A 19,246-nucleotide genomic window follows, 5' to 3' on the forward strand; every position below is an offset into this window, starting at 1 on the left:
AACACTGTTCAGGTTTGGCCACTCAATATGGCACACTGACGGAAACTGAGTTCTGGGATTCATCCAGCTCCATACAACCTTTAAGAATACTTCACCAGTTAATAGGCTGGCCACAACTTACCTAATGGCAGAGAAGTTTACTACAGTGTCAGTTAGTTGGTGCGTTTTAGCTGGTTGTTGGCTTTAGCCAAGGCAGTACAATTTTAAGGCTGTTTTAGGGGAGTCATTTCCCAAGCTGCACCTCAGTTCTCTGGACTAGATGATGGGAGAGTCGTTCACAAACAAAGATGTCCAATACATATCAACCAAACTGTAAAGTGGTTTGGAAACTCTCACAACTGGATCTCCCTGCAGATGTCAGTCTGACCAAAGAGCATGGAGGGAGGTCATTGTCAACCAGGAAACTGAGAAAAAAGTTCCCAGAACTTGATTAAATAGTGACTGTTGTGTCTCTGAGGGGGCAGACAAGTCCTTGATTTAAGACTTCACCTCGGAGAAAGCTCCTCTGATGGTGCAGCACTCCCTCAGCATTGTCAAAGCATCAGCTTGGATTGGGACATGATTCCACTGCTTATAGATTGAAGGGGATCTGTGCTAGCAACTGAACATTAGGACATCTCAGTTAACACTGTGACAATGATAATGGTATTGCTGTTAATCACAGTGATTCATCTCCATTCCTGAACCCCCACACAGTCAGAACATGATCAAAGACACCTCCAGTGCGTGAGAATTTGGGGAAAGTTAGCTCTAAAAACATTGGTTTCTCTCATGATCAGCCCAGGCCACGTCTCTTACTCACCACCTTGTGCCAATAGCTCTGGGGATGCTTCAGGTCCCTGAGAAATGGAACAGAAAATACTTGAACATTTCCCAACACTATTGATTTTGAAAATGAAATAGCAATGCGTAGAACTGAATGAACACAGCAGGCCAAGCAGCATCAGAGGAGCAGGAAGGCTGACGTTTCGGGCCTAGACCCTACTTATTTCAGAATCCTTTTCCCCTTCTCCATTCCCATCCCCCATTTCTCCCTTCTCATCCCCCATTTCTGAAGAAGGGTCTAAGCCCGAAACGTCAGCCTTCTTGCTCCTGTGATGCTCCTTGGCCTGCTGTATTCATCCAGCTCTACACCTTGTTATCTCAGATTCTCCAGCATCTACAGTTCTTGCTATCTCTGATTTTGGAAATGGATGGTTTCCAGTCAGACTTCCTTAATTTCCCAAACTTTAATTGATGTCTTTCGTTTAACTAGAGCTCTCAGATGTTGACCAGAAGTCACTCCCTCCTCAACACCAGCAGACCAGAGCCGCTTACACAATGTAGCAGGAAGGAAGGCACGAGTGCTGGGGAGTGAGTGCAGGAAATGCTGAGGGGGGGTGAAATTCTCACCATTATGGTTACGTGGTTATTTTGGGGATGACGCTAGTGACGTGCACGCAATCGTATTGCTTTCTGACAAATGAAAAAAAAAGGTTATTTATAAACTCCATCTCTCCATCTGAGCCGAACCCCGCCCCCCCCAAACCCCCACACCACAAAAAAAAGACAGTGAGACCGAGTTGAGTACTGCAGGGCGCCGGCATTCACAGTCCCCTCGGCTAAACTCCACACAAACCCTCCTGGCTTTATTCAAATCTGTTTTTGCAAAATAGAATGACATCTGAGTTAGAGTTAGAATTGTGAATCTGCAGAAGCTTTGCTGTGCCCCGCGGTTGGGAAATAAACCCTCTCCAATGTTGCTTTAGTTTCGGATTGAGACAGGGAGCAGGTTGGATGGAGATGAAGGGATTCGAAGCGGCTGCACGATGTCCTGCTGTCAGAGCCCGCACCCGGCTCCGGCTGCTTCGGAATCGGTAAGGTTTCCTGCTTTTTCCTTCTACATTGGCATCTGATTACAACTCGGAAACAGGTTAAAATGTACACATCGCTCTGCCAATGAAGATTTTAAAATACATTCATCTGTTACACTGTCTAAATGCTGCATTCCGGTTTCTTAAACGATGCACGAACCCGCTGTGGTGGGCTGTTTTTGGCTGGATGTAGAGAGACTGGAATTCCTCCCCTCCCCCCCCCCTCCCCCCACCAGCAACACACTCCAATGGGGGCGTTCATTTACTGAGTTCGGGAAATCGCTGCATTTTGATCCACGCGGGGTTTTATTAACTCTTTTTTTATTTTGTTGAATTCGAGAGGATTCTTCACGGTTGAAATGTTGCACTTGCTTCAAATATCTTCACTTGAACTGGATATTCGGCCATGGGCAGCCTCACGTTCACCAACTGAAAGCCCCCAGATTTGGAGTCCCGCAGAAACATTTCAACCCTGAACTTCCCCGGGTGCCTGTCGGAATGGAGCATTTCCAGCCAGGGACTCTGAAGCGTAAAGGTGTGGAAGGAGGGTGTTTTGGAATTCCGCGCCTCCCTCTTCCCCGGGGATCATTTCTCTTTCGCTTCCCCTCCATTTAAGGATCTCAGACAGCCCTACCCACACCCCACCCCTCACCCCCGGCTCCGCAGGCAGCTGCCCTCTCTGTAAAAAGAAATAAATACACCGAGACCCCTCTCTCCTGCCACCCCAAGGCATCAAGCCCCAAGCGCTTGAACCCCGGCCTGGGGTGCCCGGAGCCCGACTCAGGGCTCTACCGGACTTGTTGCGTGTCCCGTTTGTAGAGGAAATACTGGTTTGTTCATCACGCAGGAACCGGTGAGTGAAGTCCACATAGAACATCGTGGCACCGCTCAGTGCAATTCACTCAGAGATTCCTGACAGTATCCATGGAGGAGAGAGGGACAGAGAGAGAGAGAGAGAGAGAGAGAGAGAGAGACAACACAGTGATTGGAGAGACAGGGCATTACACAAAAGTACTGAAACCGCTCTGCGAGAGAGACTGATCCGACCATAATATGCTGTATCTGAGAGACAGGAGTTTATAAGGCATTTAGAGGCCAGACAGAGGAGCAAACGCAAAGCGAGGAGAGAATGTGAGGGATGAGGCATGAGCGAGATTGTGAGAACGTGGAACAGCGAGTGGGGAACAGGGGAAGGAAAGCGATAGCGAAAATCATAAAACTGCGGATGCTGGAAAACTGACATAAAAACAGAATATGCTGGAAATATTCGGCTTGCCAGGCAGTATCTGTATGGAGAGAAACAGGGTTAATGTTTCAGGTCGACGACTTTTCATGAAAATGTCAACATGATTATACCAGAGTCCCACAGCGTTAAAGCGGAGGTCGAATCAGCACCATGGACAGCGCTACAATTCTCATGCGGTCTCTCGGCTTCACACTGTCTCCGCTGTTGTGCATTTCTGGGACTGTCTGTCAGGCAGTATGTTTATCTGTCTGTGTTGCTATGTCCCTTAAGCCAATACAGCTCTTCCTGTATTCGCACCGAGGGGCTGACTGACCACTTCATCCTCTCAACATTTTTTTTGCCACATTGGATCGAATATAGCGCTTTCATTTCTTCTTTATTTGCATTTACATAATCGATAACAGAGCAGTTTTCGTAATATTAAAGCTGTAGCCCAGTGTTGTAGATTTATTCAATGTACTATAGGACAAAAATACAATGGCAGAGTTTTTCCTCTCAGAATTAAATCCTGCTTTCTCCTTCGTGGGAATGTTGTAAAATTTTGTTATTAAAGTTAAAATTATTTAATTCCTCTAAAACTAAATATTTAAACGTACAAAATATTAAACACATACAGTAAATAATGGATATCAAAGATGATTTTGTTCTTTACGTGAGCATTTTTGTTACAAAAGCAATCTGTGCACATATATAACTACACCCCAAAGTGTTCCACAAAGAATGGAGGGGTGACAATAGAGCAAAACAGGACCCAGGTGAAGAAACGGTGAAGAACGGGAAGAAATGGTGCAAAGTGAAGTAGCAATGTGGAGGGTTTAGAAAGAAATTTAAGCAATGAGACACAGAGATCTCTGAAATCTGTGTCACTGGTGACAGAGTGGCCAGGAAATTCTGGAGCAAGTTATAGAAGTACTGGGGAGGGAGGCCAGGGAGCGTGTTGTAAATGAAGATAACGTGTTGGAAAACAGTGTAATGTGAGTTACTGACATTTGCCCCATAACAGTATAATCCACTCCTGGTTATAGTAATGAACCTCTTCAACTTAATTCAAGTTATCAATCATTAGTATCCGACTAACGAAGTGTTATAAGTTGATGCACTCATATTACAGATATAGCAATGTGTCAACTGCCAAATCACTTCCAAATATATTTAGAGTGTGATGTACAGAAGTGTCTCACACAACATATTGTCAAATAAAATCTTCATTATCTTCTTTAAGAGCATCTGGCAGCTAACCTGCAACCACTTGTTTATTCTGAGTTTAGATTTTGGAGGAATATGTTTAGGTCACATACACTATTGTGCCATCTACTGCCCACAATCAGTAAGCACCTCAATCTTAAATTGCCACTGAATTTTGACTACAACTCTTTGAAGATTTAGGACATTACATATAAAAAGTGAAAACTTGAATTTAAATGGTGTTTTACAAAACCACCAGATATCTCAAAGCACTTTATTTTTGATTATGTGCTTTTGAAGTATAGTTACTATTACGACGTAGAAATCACAGCAATTAATTTGTGCACCGCACAATTTTGAAAATAACATTTTCGTAATTATCGGATAACTTGATTTGTAGTGATGTTGACTGAGACCTAAATATTGACAAGGGCATTGGAGGTAACTCCTCTGTTCTTCAGGATAGTGCCATGGAATGTTTTACATGCACCCAAGGAAGCAGAGGGGCCTTGGTTTAGTGTCTTATCTGAAAGATGACTCCTCCACACCAGTCCCTCAGAACTGCACTGGAATATCATGAGTGTGATTATGTTTTGAAAATAATCATGATTTGGTAACGTGACAAGAAGCAACTTCTTGTGAAGGAAATATGCTTCCACCTTCAGCATTCTTGTATGCAGCTTGTTCTTAATGAACAAAGCACAAACCAAATTCTGGGTCAAACTCCCCAGTCTATCCTTACCAGATTGTATCAATAAAGAGACAAGATGGCATCACACAACTTTCTAGCAAAATTGTGCGAACACATTTTCTGATTAATCTTATCATCACCATGCTCTCATCTGCCCAGGGATAAGGAAGCATTCTGTCCGGATCATTCAGCTGTCAATTTCTGCCATTCTATAAAACAGTGTTCATTGTCAATAAATGGCTGGAAAAGTCAATTAATTTCCTGAGATAGTAGGAACTGCCAATGCTGCTTCGCCTGCTGTGTTCATCCAGCTTCACACTGTGTTATCTCAATTAATTTCCTTTTATTTCTGTAAATAATGACTTATTTTTAAACTTTGGTTGTTAAAGCCACACCCATTGTGGCTTTAACAACCAAAGTAATTATCATTTTGGGAACACTCATCAAGCTGCCTATTGTAGAAGAAACTTAGCAGCACCACAAATAAATGGAAAATTAAGCTCATTATCATGTACTGTGTATCAAACCTCAATGAAATCTTTACTCTAAAGTAGGGACATGAACTGTAGCTCTGAATTTATTTCAGGTCTGTGACCAGCTTCACCAGAGCCTTCCCAAATATTTAAAATGCTGCTCAATGTGTGCCTGAAAAATCCAGCATATGTTTATCAACCTTATGGTGACTGCCAATGTTCACAGTGAGTTCAGATAATTCCTTGAGTATCTGGATGAATTTAGCTCCTTTGACAAGATTTCTTTTCATCCCAAGAGTTCTCAGTCCCATCCTTAGTGGAATCACCTCTCTGTAGATAATTTGTAATCAACCTATTCAGAAATGTTCTTACACACCTCTAGAGTAGGTGGGACTTAAGCCTGGGCCTCCTGGCTTCAAGGCAAGGACACCTGCCACTGCATCATAACAGCCCCACCATCTCCCTATGTGTTGCATCAGCGAATTATTGACAGAACTTTTAACAGAGGGAGGTTTCATTGGATTGCTGTTTTGAAGCTGACACAGACACAGTGGGCTGAATGGCCTCCTTCTGTGCTGTATCATCCTAAAAAAAAGTCCCAGTGTTCTTTACAAGGATGGATTGGGGGATGGAAAAAGACATAAAGCAGGAACTAGGAGAACAATTACAGAAGGCAAGCAAAGGTGATGTTAAATTGATGGATTTTATGGGGTTATACGTTTGGAAATAGGACAGAAAAAAAAACAAGAAAAGGAGTTTAATGAAGGAACTACATACAACACAAACACTAATGATGGGGACCAGGAGACTGGAGCCCAATTGAGAGCAGGGCAGCTGTAGGAATAGAAAAGGATGCGGAAGGAGCCTACAGCAGTTATGAGGGAATTTGCAGTTGAACGGTAATAAGCGATGAAAGCTCAACTTTCAGGGCAGTATTTATCGTGTGTGGACTTCATATAATTGCACAGGTTGAACAATTTGACAGAATCCTGTTTACATTCTTGTTGTAAGTGAAACTAATAATTTAGTGCTAAATTATTTAGTGGCAATTTTTGTTTCAGTTTTTATAAAGATCCTAAGTATGCCAGTTAACCCAGAGTCATAAACTACCAGCGATTTCTGACGAGTGCATGCGTAGTGAGATATTCAAAGTTTTGGCAAAGACCTGTAGCTTAGGCTGTGGGTGAGGTTGTTGGTTTGCTCGCCAAGCTGGCTTGTTCTCATTCAGACGTTTCATCACCATGCTGGGTGACAGCATCAGTGGAGCCTCCAATGAAGCGATGTTATTCTACTCTGCTTGCAACTTATTCTGCTCAGTCCATTATCGTGAGTACTGTCATTTCTGGTTTTGATCTGTATGGGTTTGTACATGGAGTCCAATTCCATATGTTTGTTTATTGAAGTATGGGTGGAGAGCCATGCCTCTAGGAATTCCTGTGTGTGTCTATGTTTGCCTTGGACTACTATAGTTACTTTGTCCCAGTTAAATTGATGGCCTTCATTGTCTGAATGTACAGATATTAAGGAGAGTTCATCGTGCCGTTTTGCTGCTAGCTGATGTTCATGTATTCGGATGGCTAGTTTCCTTCTTGTCAGTCTGATGTAATGTTTGTGGCAGTCATTGCATGGTATTTTGTAAACCGTGTGGGTTCTGCATGCTGTGGGAATGGGATCTTTAATCCTTGTAAGTGTGTCGTAAAGTGGCTGCGCGCTTATGGGCCACCATGATTCCTAGTGATGTTAGGAGCCTTGTTGTCAGTTCCAATATGTTCTTGATATAAGGCAGTATGGTCAGTGTGTTAATGTTGTACTGTGTCCTCTTGTTGTCCGTTTTGTAGATATCTGTGGATGAAGTTGCAGGGATATCAGTTTAAAGTGAGAGTCTTGTACAAATGTTCTTCCTCTTCCTGGTGTAGTTCTGGAGTGTTGCAGTGTGTCCTGGCCCTCTAAAAGGGTGTCCTAATGCAGCTTTGTTTGTTTGTGGACGTCAGGGTTGTTGCCATGGAAATCAAGGATTTGATCTGTCTGAGTTGCTTTTCTGTATACTAAGGTTTGGAACTCCCTGTTTGTCAATCGTTCTGCTTTAACATCCAGAAATGGAAGTTAATTGTTGTTTTCTTCTTCCCTTGTAAATTTAATCCCTGTGAATACACTGTTGATGAGGTGGTGGTTTCTCTTTTAATTTGTTGCTTTTAAAAATGACAAATGTGTTGTCTATGTACTGGTACGACAATGAAGGCCATCAATTTAACTGGGACAAAGTAGCCACAGTGGCCCAAGGCAAACATAGACACACATGGGAATTCCTAGAGGCATGGCTCTCCACCCATACTTCAGTTAACAAACATTTCAAATTGGACCCCATATACAAACCTATACAGATCAAAAACAGAAATGACAGTACTCAGCATAATGGACCAGACAGTATAAATTGCAAGGGGAGTAGAATAACATTGCTTCATCGGAGGCTCCACTGATGATGTCACCTAGTATGGTGACGAAATGTCTGAACAAAAACAAGCTAGCTGGGTGATCATGTCAACAACCCCAGTGAGATATTCAGCTAACACACCTGAGTTCACTCAAAACTCAGCTGCCTGTATCTTAACTCACACCAAGTCCAAGCCATCTATCTTCCCCTTACATTGGCTGTCTGTCTGGCAATACTTTAATTGTAGAAGTCTGATCCTTGTGTTCAAATCCCTCCATGGCCACCTTACCCCATTCTGTTCTCTGTAACCTCACTCAACCCCAAAAGCCTCTGGGATTCCTGCATCACTGGGCTCTTGTCCATGTTCCAATTCCTTCCTCTACCACAGGCTGCTGTACCTTTGGTCATCAAAGGTCCAAATTCTGGAGTTACCATGACTAAGAGTGTGGCAAAGAAGGTTAATCCCATCCTGAAAACATAGTATTTTTGTGATCCCTTCTCATTCTCTGGTTAGATACCATTGCTTTGTATTGGATATTTTGGACTCTTTTCCAATTTTGAAGGGGCAACCTGTTGTTATTGTTGGGACGATGCCAGCTCACCCTTGAGCTAAAATTTAATTGCAAGCAGCTCCATGTCTGTCTGTACAGATGTAAAAGAATTCAGTTGTTGGCTAAGATTAGGATGGAATGGGAGAAGAGGGTAATCATCTTTCTTGAAAGATAAAAATGGAAAATGAATTTCTACAGTTCCCAAAGGAGTCTAATTACTAAAAGACAATTTTATATTAGACTGGAGTTATACCCAATGCAAACTCAATTCCATGTCTTCCAAAGCAAAGCACTGTTCATTGGTCATTAAAGGCATTGAAAGATGTATTTATATAGCACCTTTCAGAACTTCAGACTATCCAAAAACATTAAGTACTTCTGTTTTGAAATGTTATTACAGTTATAATGCAGGAAAACAGGCAACTAATTCAAGTGCAGCAATGGCTAGGTAGCATTCTGTGTTGAATATTGGTAGCGGGTTAAACATTGGAAACAGAAATTGCCTTTAAATAGTGTCCTGTGATGTTTAATGTCTGTTTGAGAGGAGAATAAGACCATAAGATCATAGGAAATAGGAACAGGAGTAGGCTATTCAACTCCACAAGCCTGCTCCACCATTCAATAGTATCATGGATAATCCAAATTTCCTCATGTTTAATTTTGTACCCTTTCCCAATATTTCTTGATTCTGTGGCTGATCAAAAAATTATACCAGCGTTAAATATACACAAGGACTCTGTGCCCATGTCTCCCAGTGGCATGGTATGCTGAAAATTATCAAACTTCAGAAAAGAGATTACTCTTAATGGTGCCCCTTTGATATGATACCCCCTGCTCTTAGATAATAGGTAGTTGATGGCCTAGTGGTATTATTGCTAGACTATTAATTCAGACACTGAGGTAATGTTCTAGGGACCTGGGTTCAAATCCTGCTGTGGCAGATCATGGAATATGAGTTACAATAATAATCCAGAAGTAAGAATCTAATGATGACCATGAAATCATTACTATTATCAGGAAAAACCCCTCTGGTTCACTAAAGCCCTTTAGGGAAGGAGATCTACCATCCTTACCTGGTCTGGCCTACATGTGACTCCAGACCCACAGCAATGTGATTGACTCTTAACTGCCCCCTGGGCAATTAGGAATGGGCAATAAATACTGGTCCAGCCGGCAATGTCAAGTGTCATGAATGAATAAACAAAAATTTACATAACTCTCCCAAAGGGAAAACATCCTCTCAGCATTGACCCTGTCAAGCCCCTTAAGAATCCTATAAATTTCAATGAGATCACTTCTCATTCTTCAAAACTCCAGTAAGTAGAGACCCAACCTGTTTAACCTTTGCTTATATGACAAACTGTCTACTTAAGCGATTGTCCTTATGAACCTTCTCTGAACTACCTCTAAGTGATATATTTCCTTAAATAAGGGGAATAAAAGTGCTCCAGATGTGGTCTCCGCGGCACCATGTACAGTTGCAGTCAGAATTCCTTACTCTTATTTTCCAGCCCTTTTGAAATAAGGGCCAACATTTCATTAGCCTTCCTGATTACCTGTTGCTCCAGATTCTAACTTTCTGTGTTTCATGCACAAGTCCTCCTACATCCCTTTGTGTTGCAGCTTTCTGCAGATTTGCTCCATTTAAATAATACTGTTCTTTTGTTCTCCTTTCCAAAATGAAGAAGTTCACATTTTCCCGATTGGGAATTGTTGCAACATATATTCTAAAGATAGCACCATCCTTCAGTGATGGCCCTACAGTGTACAATCAGCAATTAAACTGTATCCTCAGAAATAAGTGTATAAACTTATCAACGTGCAACTCTGGGCAGCCAAAGTGATGAGAAACACCAGGACACAGTTAGTGCGCATTAAGTCAACGGTAGAAACGTTAATGATTTTCTTTCTGTTGCCCTCTTACCGCAGATTCTCACATCCTTCCGGTTTCTAAAGGGGCTACAGTAGGTGTCACACTGAGGATGGATGATGCTCCCGAGCTGCGGACTGATGGGAATTCCCTCCTGAAGGCGGTTTGGTTGGGAAGGTTGAGATTGACCAGGCTGTTGTTGGAAGGTGGGGCGTACATTAATGAGAGCAATGAGAGAGGCGAGACCCCCCTGATGGTAGCGTGTATGACCAGGCACGTCGACCAACAGAGTGTGAGCAAAGCCAAGATGGTGAAGTATCTGCTGGAAAAGCAGGCGGACCCAAACATTCAGGACAAGGCGGGTAAAACGGCACTAATGCACGCCTGCATCGAGAGGGCCGGGGAGGAGGCGGTCTCCGTGCTACTCAGTAACGGCGCGGACCCCAGCCTGGAGGACCACTCCGGGGCATCTGCCTTGGTTTACGCCATCAACACCGATGATAAAGAGGTTTTAAAATGTTTACTAAATGCCTGCAAAGCCAAAGGTAAGGAGGTTATCATCATCACTACTGACAAATCTCCGTGCGGGACCAAGACAACGAAGCAGTATCTAAATGTGCCGCCTTCCCCGGAACTGGAGGAGAGGCACAGCCCTGCCCTCTGCATGTCTCCGTCTGACATTGAACTCAAGACATCGCTGAGTCCGGCTCCCACTGATGACCAGGAAAGTGAGAACAGCTTTAGTTTCCAAGTGATGTCACATCAGAGCGGCGGTTACACTAGCAAACCCCACAATGAGCCCAGCTCCCCAACCAGGAAGGTCAACCCGAAGAGGATGGGGACCCGCCTGCCTCAGCTGAAGAGGCTGCAGTCGGAGCCCTGGGGGCTGATCGCTCCCTCTGTCCTGGCTGCTGCCGCCGCCTACCAGGAGGAGTGTAAACGGGCCAGTCCTGAAGAGGAGCTCATTCAGGGCATCAATGGCTTGGCGCTACCCAAACGCACCACTTTGTCCAGAACCGACAGCATCGAGAGTAAAGACCCGTCCACCTTCCCGTTTGTGGGAGATCCGACCTCTCGCACTCCGTCCACATCCGCTCCAGTTTCCCGGAAACAATCCTATGAGAAAAGCCAGTGCCAACACCAGCCCCTAGCCCGGAGGAGCACGTTACCCTCTGAGCAGGACACGGTTAGTAGCTTCGCTGCTACTGGCCCTGTCAGCCTGAGGGACACCGTCCACCGCAGGAGGCTGGGCAATGACCATTATGATTCAGACTCGCAGCTTTATTCCGACTCCATCTCCAACCCATTCGAGTCGATCAAAGTCACGTTTGAAAGAAAGAAGCACAACACCTCTCCGCTGACGTTGCTGACCAGCTCCCGGGAGTCCCTGGATAGTATCGCCAGCACATCTCCGGGTTCAGTCCGCCGCAGGCCCCCTGGTCTCCTGGAGAGGAGAGGCTCTGGGACCCTCCTACTCGATCACATCTCCCACACGAGGCCAGGCCACCTCCCCCCACTGAATGTCAACCCCAACCCGCCCATCCCCGACATCGGCTGCAACAGCAAGCCGTCATCGCCGCTAACCATGGGCCTGAAATCTCTGGTCCCTGTGGCACCATCTTCACCAAAACGGAACGAGATGAAAACCAAAAAGAAGCTGGTGAGGAGGCACTCCATGCAGGTGGAGCAGATGAAGCAACTCTCGGATTTTGAGGAGCTGAACACTTAGTGCATCTGACACCACGATCTTACCTTCAGATATCCAAGAGAATGTAAATTAATTCACAATTATAGTTTAACAAACCAATAAACCAGATTAGTCTTTTCCTTTCCAGCGCCCAGGGGATCTCGCTGGCAACATTAGGGAGCCACGTTTTATTGGGATACAATTGAACCGAAATGCTGCTCTCTCACATTCCTCAGTCAGCCTGGGATGAAGAGATTGGGGCCGGGTTTGTGTTTGATCTGGTTACAACGAAATGGCCGCAATGGATGAAGCCTTTCCAATGGCGATGGCCAAGATCCAGGTTTTCATGGCAGGAAAACTATCAATTCCACTTCAAAGGGCATTTCCTCACCACCCCATCTCCCACTAACAGCCAAAATATGTGGTCACTCCCGACATAACCAAAGTGCTGGTATTGTTTCGGTTTCAGTGAAGTCTCAAAATCCGCAAGCCACACACAGACACGCTGATGCTAGATTTTGTTGCTTTTACACTTACAGGATTAAGCAAGCAGTTTCAATCATCCTAAGTACTTCATTAATTGTGATGGATTTCATGTTCAAACTACCTAAATTCCTACTTGCGGAACTAACTAGCGGATATTCCTGCGTAGTCCTCGGACGGTTTTTAAATTATTCTTAAAGAGATCAACGTAAGATCCTGCTTCAATTGACAAGAGTTATGATGGAATCAGAAGGATAGAGATGACAAAAGACAGGTTTTCTACCTGGAAATCTTATGCATGGTCAGCGAATTGACTGGTTATACAGCAGCCGCAGCCAGACGGTGTACCCTTGTACATAAACCAATTTTGCCCGAAGGCAAGAAAGGCAACCTTGATTATTGTTTAAGCAGCAGAATCCAACTATTTCAATAAGACCACTTACTACTGTCCATTTTTGTATGCTCTCTAACTGTATCTCCAGCTTAGGCGGTGTTCCTTGATCCAACTTGATGGTATTGGATATTATCAGTAATCCTTCTGGCTAGATGAAACCACTTGAAGACGTCTACTGGGAACAGTTAGCATTTATTTTGACTTGGGCAGTTAGTGGTCTGAGTGTTCATGTCAGGTTGATCATTAATATTGCACCTTCCACCACCTCAGGACATCGCCAAGCGCTTTACAGGTAGCTAAATACTTTGGAAGTATAATTCCTGCTGCCTTGCAGGAAATATGCAGCCAATTTGCTTAAAACCAGACCCCCACACAAAGCAATAATCAGGCAACGTGTTTTAGTGATGTTAGAACTCTCTGCTCTGAAACAGTTCCATGGGATTCCATGTGCCCCAAGCAAACAAATCAAATAGGACCTCGATTTCTCCCATGAGGAAAATGCATATAGGCTGTGGAGCAGTGACAACTATTGTCATTTGGATTTATATATTAAAAAGAATAAACATTAGAAACTAAAGTTGGTAAAACAAATCAGACCAATGTGAAAAATGATTGTTTTTCTAAATACATTTCAGTACCAATCACCTCATTACAAATGTCTCATCTCCATTTCTCCTCACCTCTAATCCCTCCATCACATGGATTCTGAATCACAACAGTCAATTTTTGTGTATTTGCATTTAATACTCAAATATTAACCTACGTAATCCAAGAATGTCAGTTCATCAAACAAAAAGGGCAGAAAACTTATAAGTCACCAATCTGACTCATTCTACCAAGGTTACAAATCCACTAAGATTGAACCATCGCAAACTTTAAAATTACAAAATAGAGTACAAGTAACTATCTTATGCTTTACATGAATAGACTAAAATAATACAATTACATAAACAAGTATTAGCATTGGTTTTGCAGAGTATTGTGTGAGTAAATATAAATTTAAATTCTGAGAAAATATATTGTTCAAGTAAATATTTATGTATTTCTGTGGAAATAAATTTAGAATGTGAACCATTATAATTAGCAGTTTGCCAACTGGAAGTGCATTAAGATGTGTTTGTTTCTCTGTTTAAAGCACCTTAAAAGTTCTGTCAGAGGTGAGCCTCCCTCAAATCCAAAGCTTCCATTCTGAATGATGGTTGGACAAAGTTTGTTAAACCAAATGAAGCAGGAAGTGTTGAACTGATTAAAATTACAATTTGCGGAAGCCATTTTGCTTTTTGGTCTAACTCTGTCCTTTGTTCTGCTTAGTGTTTTGTCAATGTGTAAATAACATGATATGTATTTTCTTAATATTTTAAATTTAATGTCTTGTAAATAAGCAACTTTCCCAGGATGGAACTTGCAAATGTTAACCCACATTGTCTAAATGATGGACATCATTTGGAGCTTCACTGAAGGTTCAGAGACTGTTCTAGGATTTAAATTATCGCTTGAAAGAGCAAGCATTTCTTTACAGAATGTAAGCAGATTGTTACAGCATCTTGTGTACAAGAGTATTTTCATAAAATAAACGAGTGGTATATTACCTGCAGCATGTAACATTCCATTGTACTGGACAAAAATCTTACAAAAATGTTGAACAGCAAAGCCTCTGTATTGCATTTTAGAGAACAATTTCCCTCTATTCAACAATACTATGGTAACCAAATGTGACACCCAGTTTCACTTCAGATATGGGCCAGGAGCAGGCAATTTGGGCTAGTTTACTTTGGGATTACAGTTAGTATGGACTGGTTGGATCGAAGGGTCTGTTCCCATGTTGTATGGCTCAATATGAAAATGATCAATTTTATGGTTCTATGCCCAGACTCAGTTAACCTGGTGGGAGGAATTCAAAGGGTCTGGCAAGAATAATTCAAAACAAGTAATGATTCAAATTGATTATCAGTAGAGTAGTACTACAGTTTACATCCGTGGTCAGAGTTCCTACAAGAAAGGTAACTAACATTCTTCATTCAAGAGATGAACAGTTCTCCTGAAGAGAATTATACAATATACACAAAACCTTTAATTCTTTAATGAACACTACATAAGAGAAATAGGCCTCTCGATCTAGCAAACAGTGTTAATAAGGATTTGGGACAAATCACAGATTAAATGCACTGAACGAATGCGGGGGGGGGGGGCTCGTAAGTACAGAGATACAAGTCTGATACAAGGGAGAGATAAAAACAGTTACAGTGGATAGTGACAGAGGGAGAATGATGCAGAATGTGGCTCCCACCCCCCAGTGAATACTTAGTATGCTTTACAAACTTTATAAGCAGATTCTTCAGTCTCAACACTCACTGAACAATTTTTAAGAAGTCAAATTCAATGCAATGCATACTATATTTTAAAGGCTTTGTGTACAAAATTCATATGTTAATGCAGGGCTATGAGTATACATTAATTATACATTTTAAATTCTACAAACTTTCCATCAATCAACAGGTACAGAGTGTCACTCACAACGATCAAAGACATATTTTATTCTTGTTTAGAGATTTATGGTGACCCATTAATTACATTAATGAGACTAAGATTAGAGGCAGAAATTCCAGTTCTAATCAGACTTACTTTAAGCAATCAGAAAAATGAATCAACTTTATTTTTGAAAATGCAAGATCTGAAAAATGCTTCAGCAAGTTTTGAACCACAGGTTAAATGCCTCCTTCACACTGTAGTGAAGCAAATTCCTTTCAATTTGAAAATGGTGTGTCAATTGGCAATTCAACAGAGACAAGCCTAAGAATGTGTGAACCCAATTTCCCTTATGTAATTTTGTTAAACAGCCCACATTAACAGATTTAGGTTTAGCAGATAATTATTCATTGCTGCAGAATGAGGCTGACATTTGTAAACTCAGATACTCAGACCATTGTTTGCTCTAGTACGAGAGGTCTAGCAAGAGGAATGTTTCCTATTTTTCAGATGAAAATGTTGAGTTCTTTTCTCACCTCCAAATACTAGTTTAATCTTCTGCAGAATGGTATTAAAAATAGCTAGTGCAGTTTCTGAGTAAAGCAAGAAAAAACATTTGCATTTGTATATCATTTTTCACTAACACACTATCCCAAAACACATTCTCTATATTATTTTTGAAGTACAGTTATTGTTAGAATGCAGAAAAATACAGCATCCAATTTACTTACACCTTGGCTCCACAAATAGCAAACGAGTAATTTTTTTTATTCCTTCAAAGGGCGTGGGTATCACTGGCTAGGCCAACATTCACTGCCCATCCCTAATTGCCCAGGGGGCATCAACCATTTTGCTGTGGGTCTAGAGTCACAAGTAGGCCAGCCCAGGTGAGAATGGCAGCTTTCCTTTCCCTGAAGGACATTAGTGAGTCACATGGATTTTTCCAACAATCAGCAATGAACTAGATAATCAGTTTCCAAGAAATTTGATTGAGGAATAGACATCAATTGGAGCTTGAGGTATAATCATAACTAACAAAACAACATTGGAATGAATGACCTGTATACCTACTGGATGATCATCTGTGGTGTTTGAGGCATTTATGTGGGCCAGAATTCTATGTAGCACTTGCACAGCACTGGAGTATCAGCCTGCATTAAATGAAGTATCTTCTGAAGTGGTGCTGAAACCAATGACCTCCTGACCAAAGAGTGAGTGCATTACCTACCTAACCTGGGATGCAGTTGTGAGGTGGGGCTAGAGGATGTGCAATATTTTGGATGAGGAAGTACGGATGTATTACAGTTCTCATTTCACAGAAGCCTATGCTATTATTATTCCGTTTGCATTCTCATATTCAGATTTATAAATATTTTAACTAGCATCCTAGGATCATATGCTCCTGCCAAATGAGAAGGTGTACCTGCAGTGTGTCAAGATTCCATTATAAATTCTTGCATCCATAATTATAATTAGAATTAGAATGTTACAAGGTTGGAATAACAGCAAAATATTTCACTGGACACATTATATAATTTTCATAAACCACAGTCATGTCTTGTTTCCCAATATCCAGGCCATTGTATTCATCAAATAAGTCATTCCATTTTACTCATGAGTTTTTATCTAACTTTTGAAATTGTATTTTGGAATGACATTGATCTTTCCATCTGAAATAAAAGCCAGTGACCGTGCCTGTGATAGACTGACCTTTGCATTTCCTCTTCCTACAAACTGCAAGTTTGAAATCATTAACAGTTATGCAACATCTTGAAACTTACTGAATTTTATTGTCTTGAAAGATACTATGATTTAATTGACCCTGTCTAAACTTCAAAATCTATACAAACCACAGGCCAGAACATCCTAAATTGGTGACAATAATTTTCTCTCAGAACTGATAATATTGCATATTAAGATACTTCGAAACACCACCACACACCCTGTATATAAGAAGTTTCAATCAGGAATGTAGAATAAAGACAAATGGAATAACATCTCAGGATTCAGGAACATGAAGTCGTTGTCCTTCAGATTCTAGACCCACCATCTTTTCACTGAGTTCCCAAAGTCTCTTTGCAGCCTCATCATCTCTGCCTTGAGGGGCAGCTGCTTTAACAGCACAATCACTGTCAAAATGAACAAGTTGTAATTAGTCTAGCATGCAGTATTAACTGTAGATGATCCACTCAATGCAGGACGTGTTGGCTTTGTGCAATGGCATAAAGGGCCATTTGCAAAACTGACTCCTAACATGCCACAGTCAAAAACTGACCCCAATATACATAATTTCTTTTTAATCTTTTGGCTTTTGGCTTTCCCATTCCTGATGATATGAATGTGTGAACAGAACAGAACAGATCTTTTATCCACAGCCATCAACCTTTTAGTCTTTCATGAAGTCAGAACACTTCTTGTTTCATTGCATTTCCTTCCATAACATTGCACATGCCAAAGCTCCCTACCCCCACAACCCACCCAGGAAGCACAGATTCAGTATTTTCTGCAGAACTCTACATTAGTAAAGTTGCAAATTATTCAGTTTCAACACCACTGTTGGTACAAACTGATGGGAAAGATTCCCAAAATGTACACAGCCAGATGACTGGCTCGAAAAATCCTTGGCTTCTTGGGATTACACAGGTTACAGGGTGAAGATTCTCACACTGTTCCTAAGTGCCTATAAGCATCAATAGTAAGAGTTTCAGATGAAAACAATGAATATCTGTGTATAGCAGTCACATGACTATGTGGTGGTGTTCATGTACAATAGTCACAGTACTGTAACATCAGTGTACAGCTGCATGATTCTTATTGATTTCACTTTTTTGGAGGAGGGCTGTATACACATTCTTGTTCCTTAACACAACATTTCAAAGCAATGTGATACAGTTAAGTTGCAATACAGCAGCAAGTGTAAAAAAGATACATTTGCATTTATATAGCAGTTTCACATCCTTAAAATGTCTGTGCAATATAGACAATAAGAAAAGATAGTCACTGTCATGTTTGATTGTACTCAGAATGTACACAGCAAGATCCCATAATCAGCGAGTTAATAATGGTCCTATCATCTTTTTCAGTGATGTTGATTGATGAGTAAATATTTGGCAAAGATATTACTGAGGATTATTGCTCTTCTCAAAATAGTGCACTAAGATCTCTACGTCCATCTGAGAGAGCAAATAGGCTCTTGCTTTAACACTATCAAAAGAAACATTCCCTCAGGAGCACACTTAATTCTTAGCTTAGATTTTAGATTTACGTCTCAAGAAGAGGACTTGAGCCCATGACCTACTGTCTTGGAGGTAAGAATACTATCCGCTACCCCGAAGCTGATGCCGCTGGATAAATGGTCCAAGATAATGAAAAGCCAGAGCGCAACAGGTCGCTAACTGTTTATTTATTTCCTGTTTTACCTGAAGTCGTTATGTTGACCATCACAGGAATCTTGGCAGGAACATCGAGGGAACTAAAACTTTAAATCAGGCACTTTCAACTGTTTCAAGAAGTAGGCCACACAATACAAAAGAGAATGCAACCTCACCTGAAGTACAGGCCACTAACATCATTCAGTTCCTCAGAAACTGCACAATAGATGCTTGTCTGAGCTCCCTGCCATGCTCTCTTAAACGTGAGAATGGATACAGGTACCAGGAGAATCTTCCACCATATTGACAGAGTAGGGTACAGGTGACGTAACAATTCAGTCTTTATTACTCCCGGATGGAGACAATTGGCAGTAACTCCAGTGCCTAAAATAAAGTCAGACAATCATGAAGGCAAAAATGTGAAATCTAGGATATATGTTCGAAGCCAATTTGCTAAGGATTGGTCCCCTGAGAATTAGGATTCTGATCAGAACAGACAGATCCTGTAAAACTTGCCAATAACTTGGCATCCATTGATGTCAATG

General features: G+C 41.7%; 2 protein-coding genes across 2 annotated transcripts in view; one reads left to right on the top strand and one right to left on the bottom strand.

Moving 5' to 3' along the window:
* Positions 1-1,544: 1,544 nt before the first annotated feature.
* On the top strand, positions 1,545-12,544 carry ankrd34c (ankyrin repeat domain 34C). Its single transcript, XM_048562818.1, has 2 exons — positions 1,545-1,856; positions 10,360-12,544. Exon 2 carries the CDS (start codon positions 10,413-10,415, stop codon positions 12,027-12,029), a length of 1,617 nt encoding a protein of 538 aa, XP_048418775.1. The 5' UTR covers positions 1,545-1,856; positions 10,360-10,412; the 3' UTR covers positions 12,030-12,544.
* A 942-nt stretch (positions 12,545-13,486) lies between these two features.
* si:ch211-107o10.3 (uncharacterized protein LOC407663 homolog) overlaps positions 13,487-19,246 on the bottom strand; it is a 38,396-nt gene continuing 32,636 nt past the window's right edge. The window contains exons 6-7 of the mRNA XM_048562819.2: positions 18,878-19,085; positions 13,487-17,459 (exon numbers count right to left, since the gene is read on the bottom strand). Coding sequence (XP_048418776.1) covers positions 17,330-17,459; positions 18,878-19,085 — 338 coding nt within the window. The 3' untranslated portion in view covers positions 13,487-17,329. The remainder of the gene's footprint in view (positions 17,460-18,877; positions 19,086-19,246) is intronic.

This window comes from Stegostoma tigrinum, chromosome 33, assembly GCF_030684315.1.
Source record: "Stegostoma tigrinum isolate sSteTig4 chromosome 33, sSteTig4.hap1, whole genome shotgun sequence".
Taxonomy (NCBI): Eukaryota; Metazoa; Chordata; class Chondrichthyes; order Orectolobiformes; family Stegostomatidae; genus Stegostoma; species Stegostoma tigrinum.

What these genes read in the sequence shown, in the direction of transcription:
- ankrd34c (XM_048562818.1), top strand. Translation starts at nt 10,413, where the DNA reads ATGGATGATGCTCCCGAGCTGCGGACTGATGGGAATTCCCTCCTGAAG.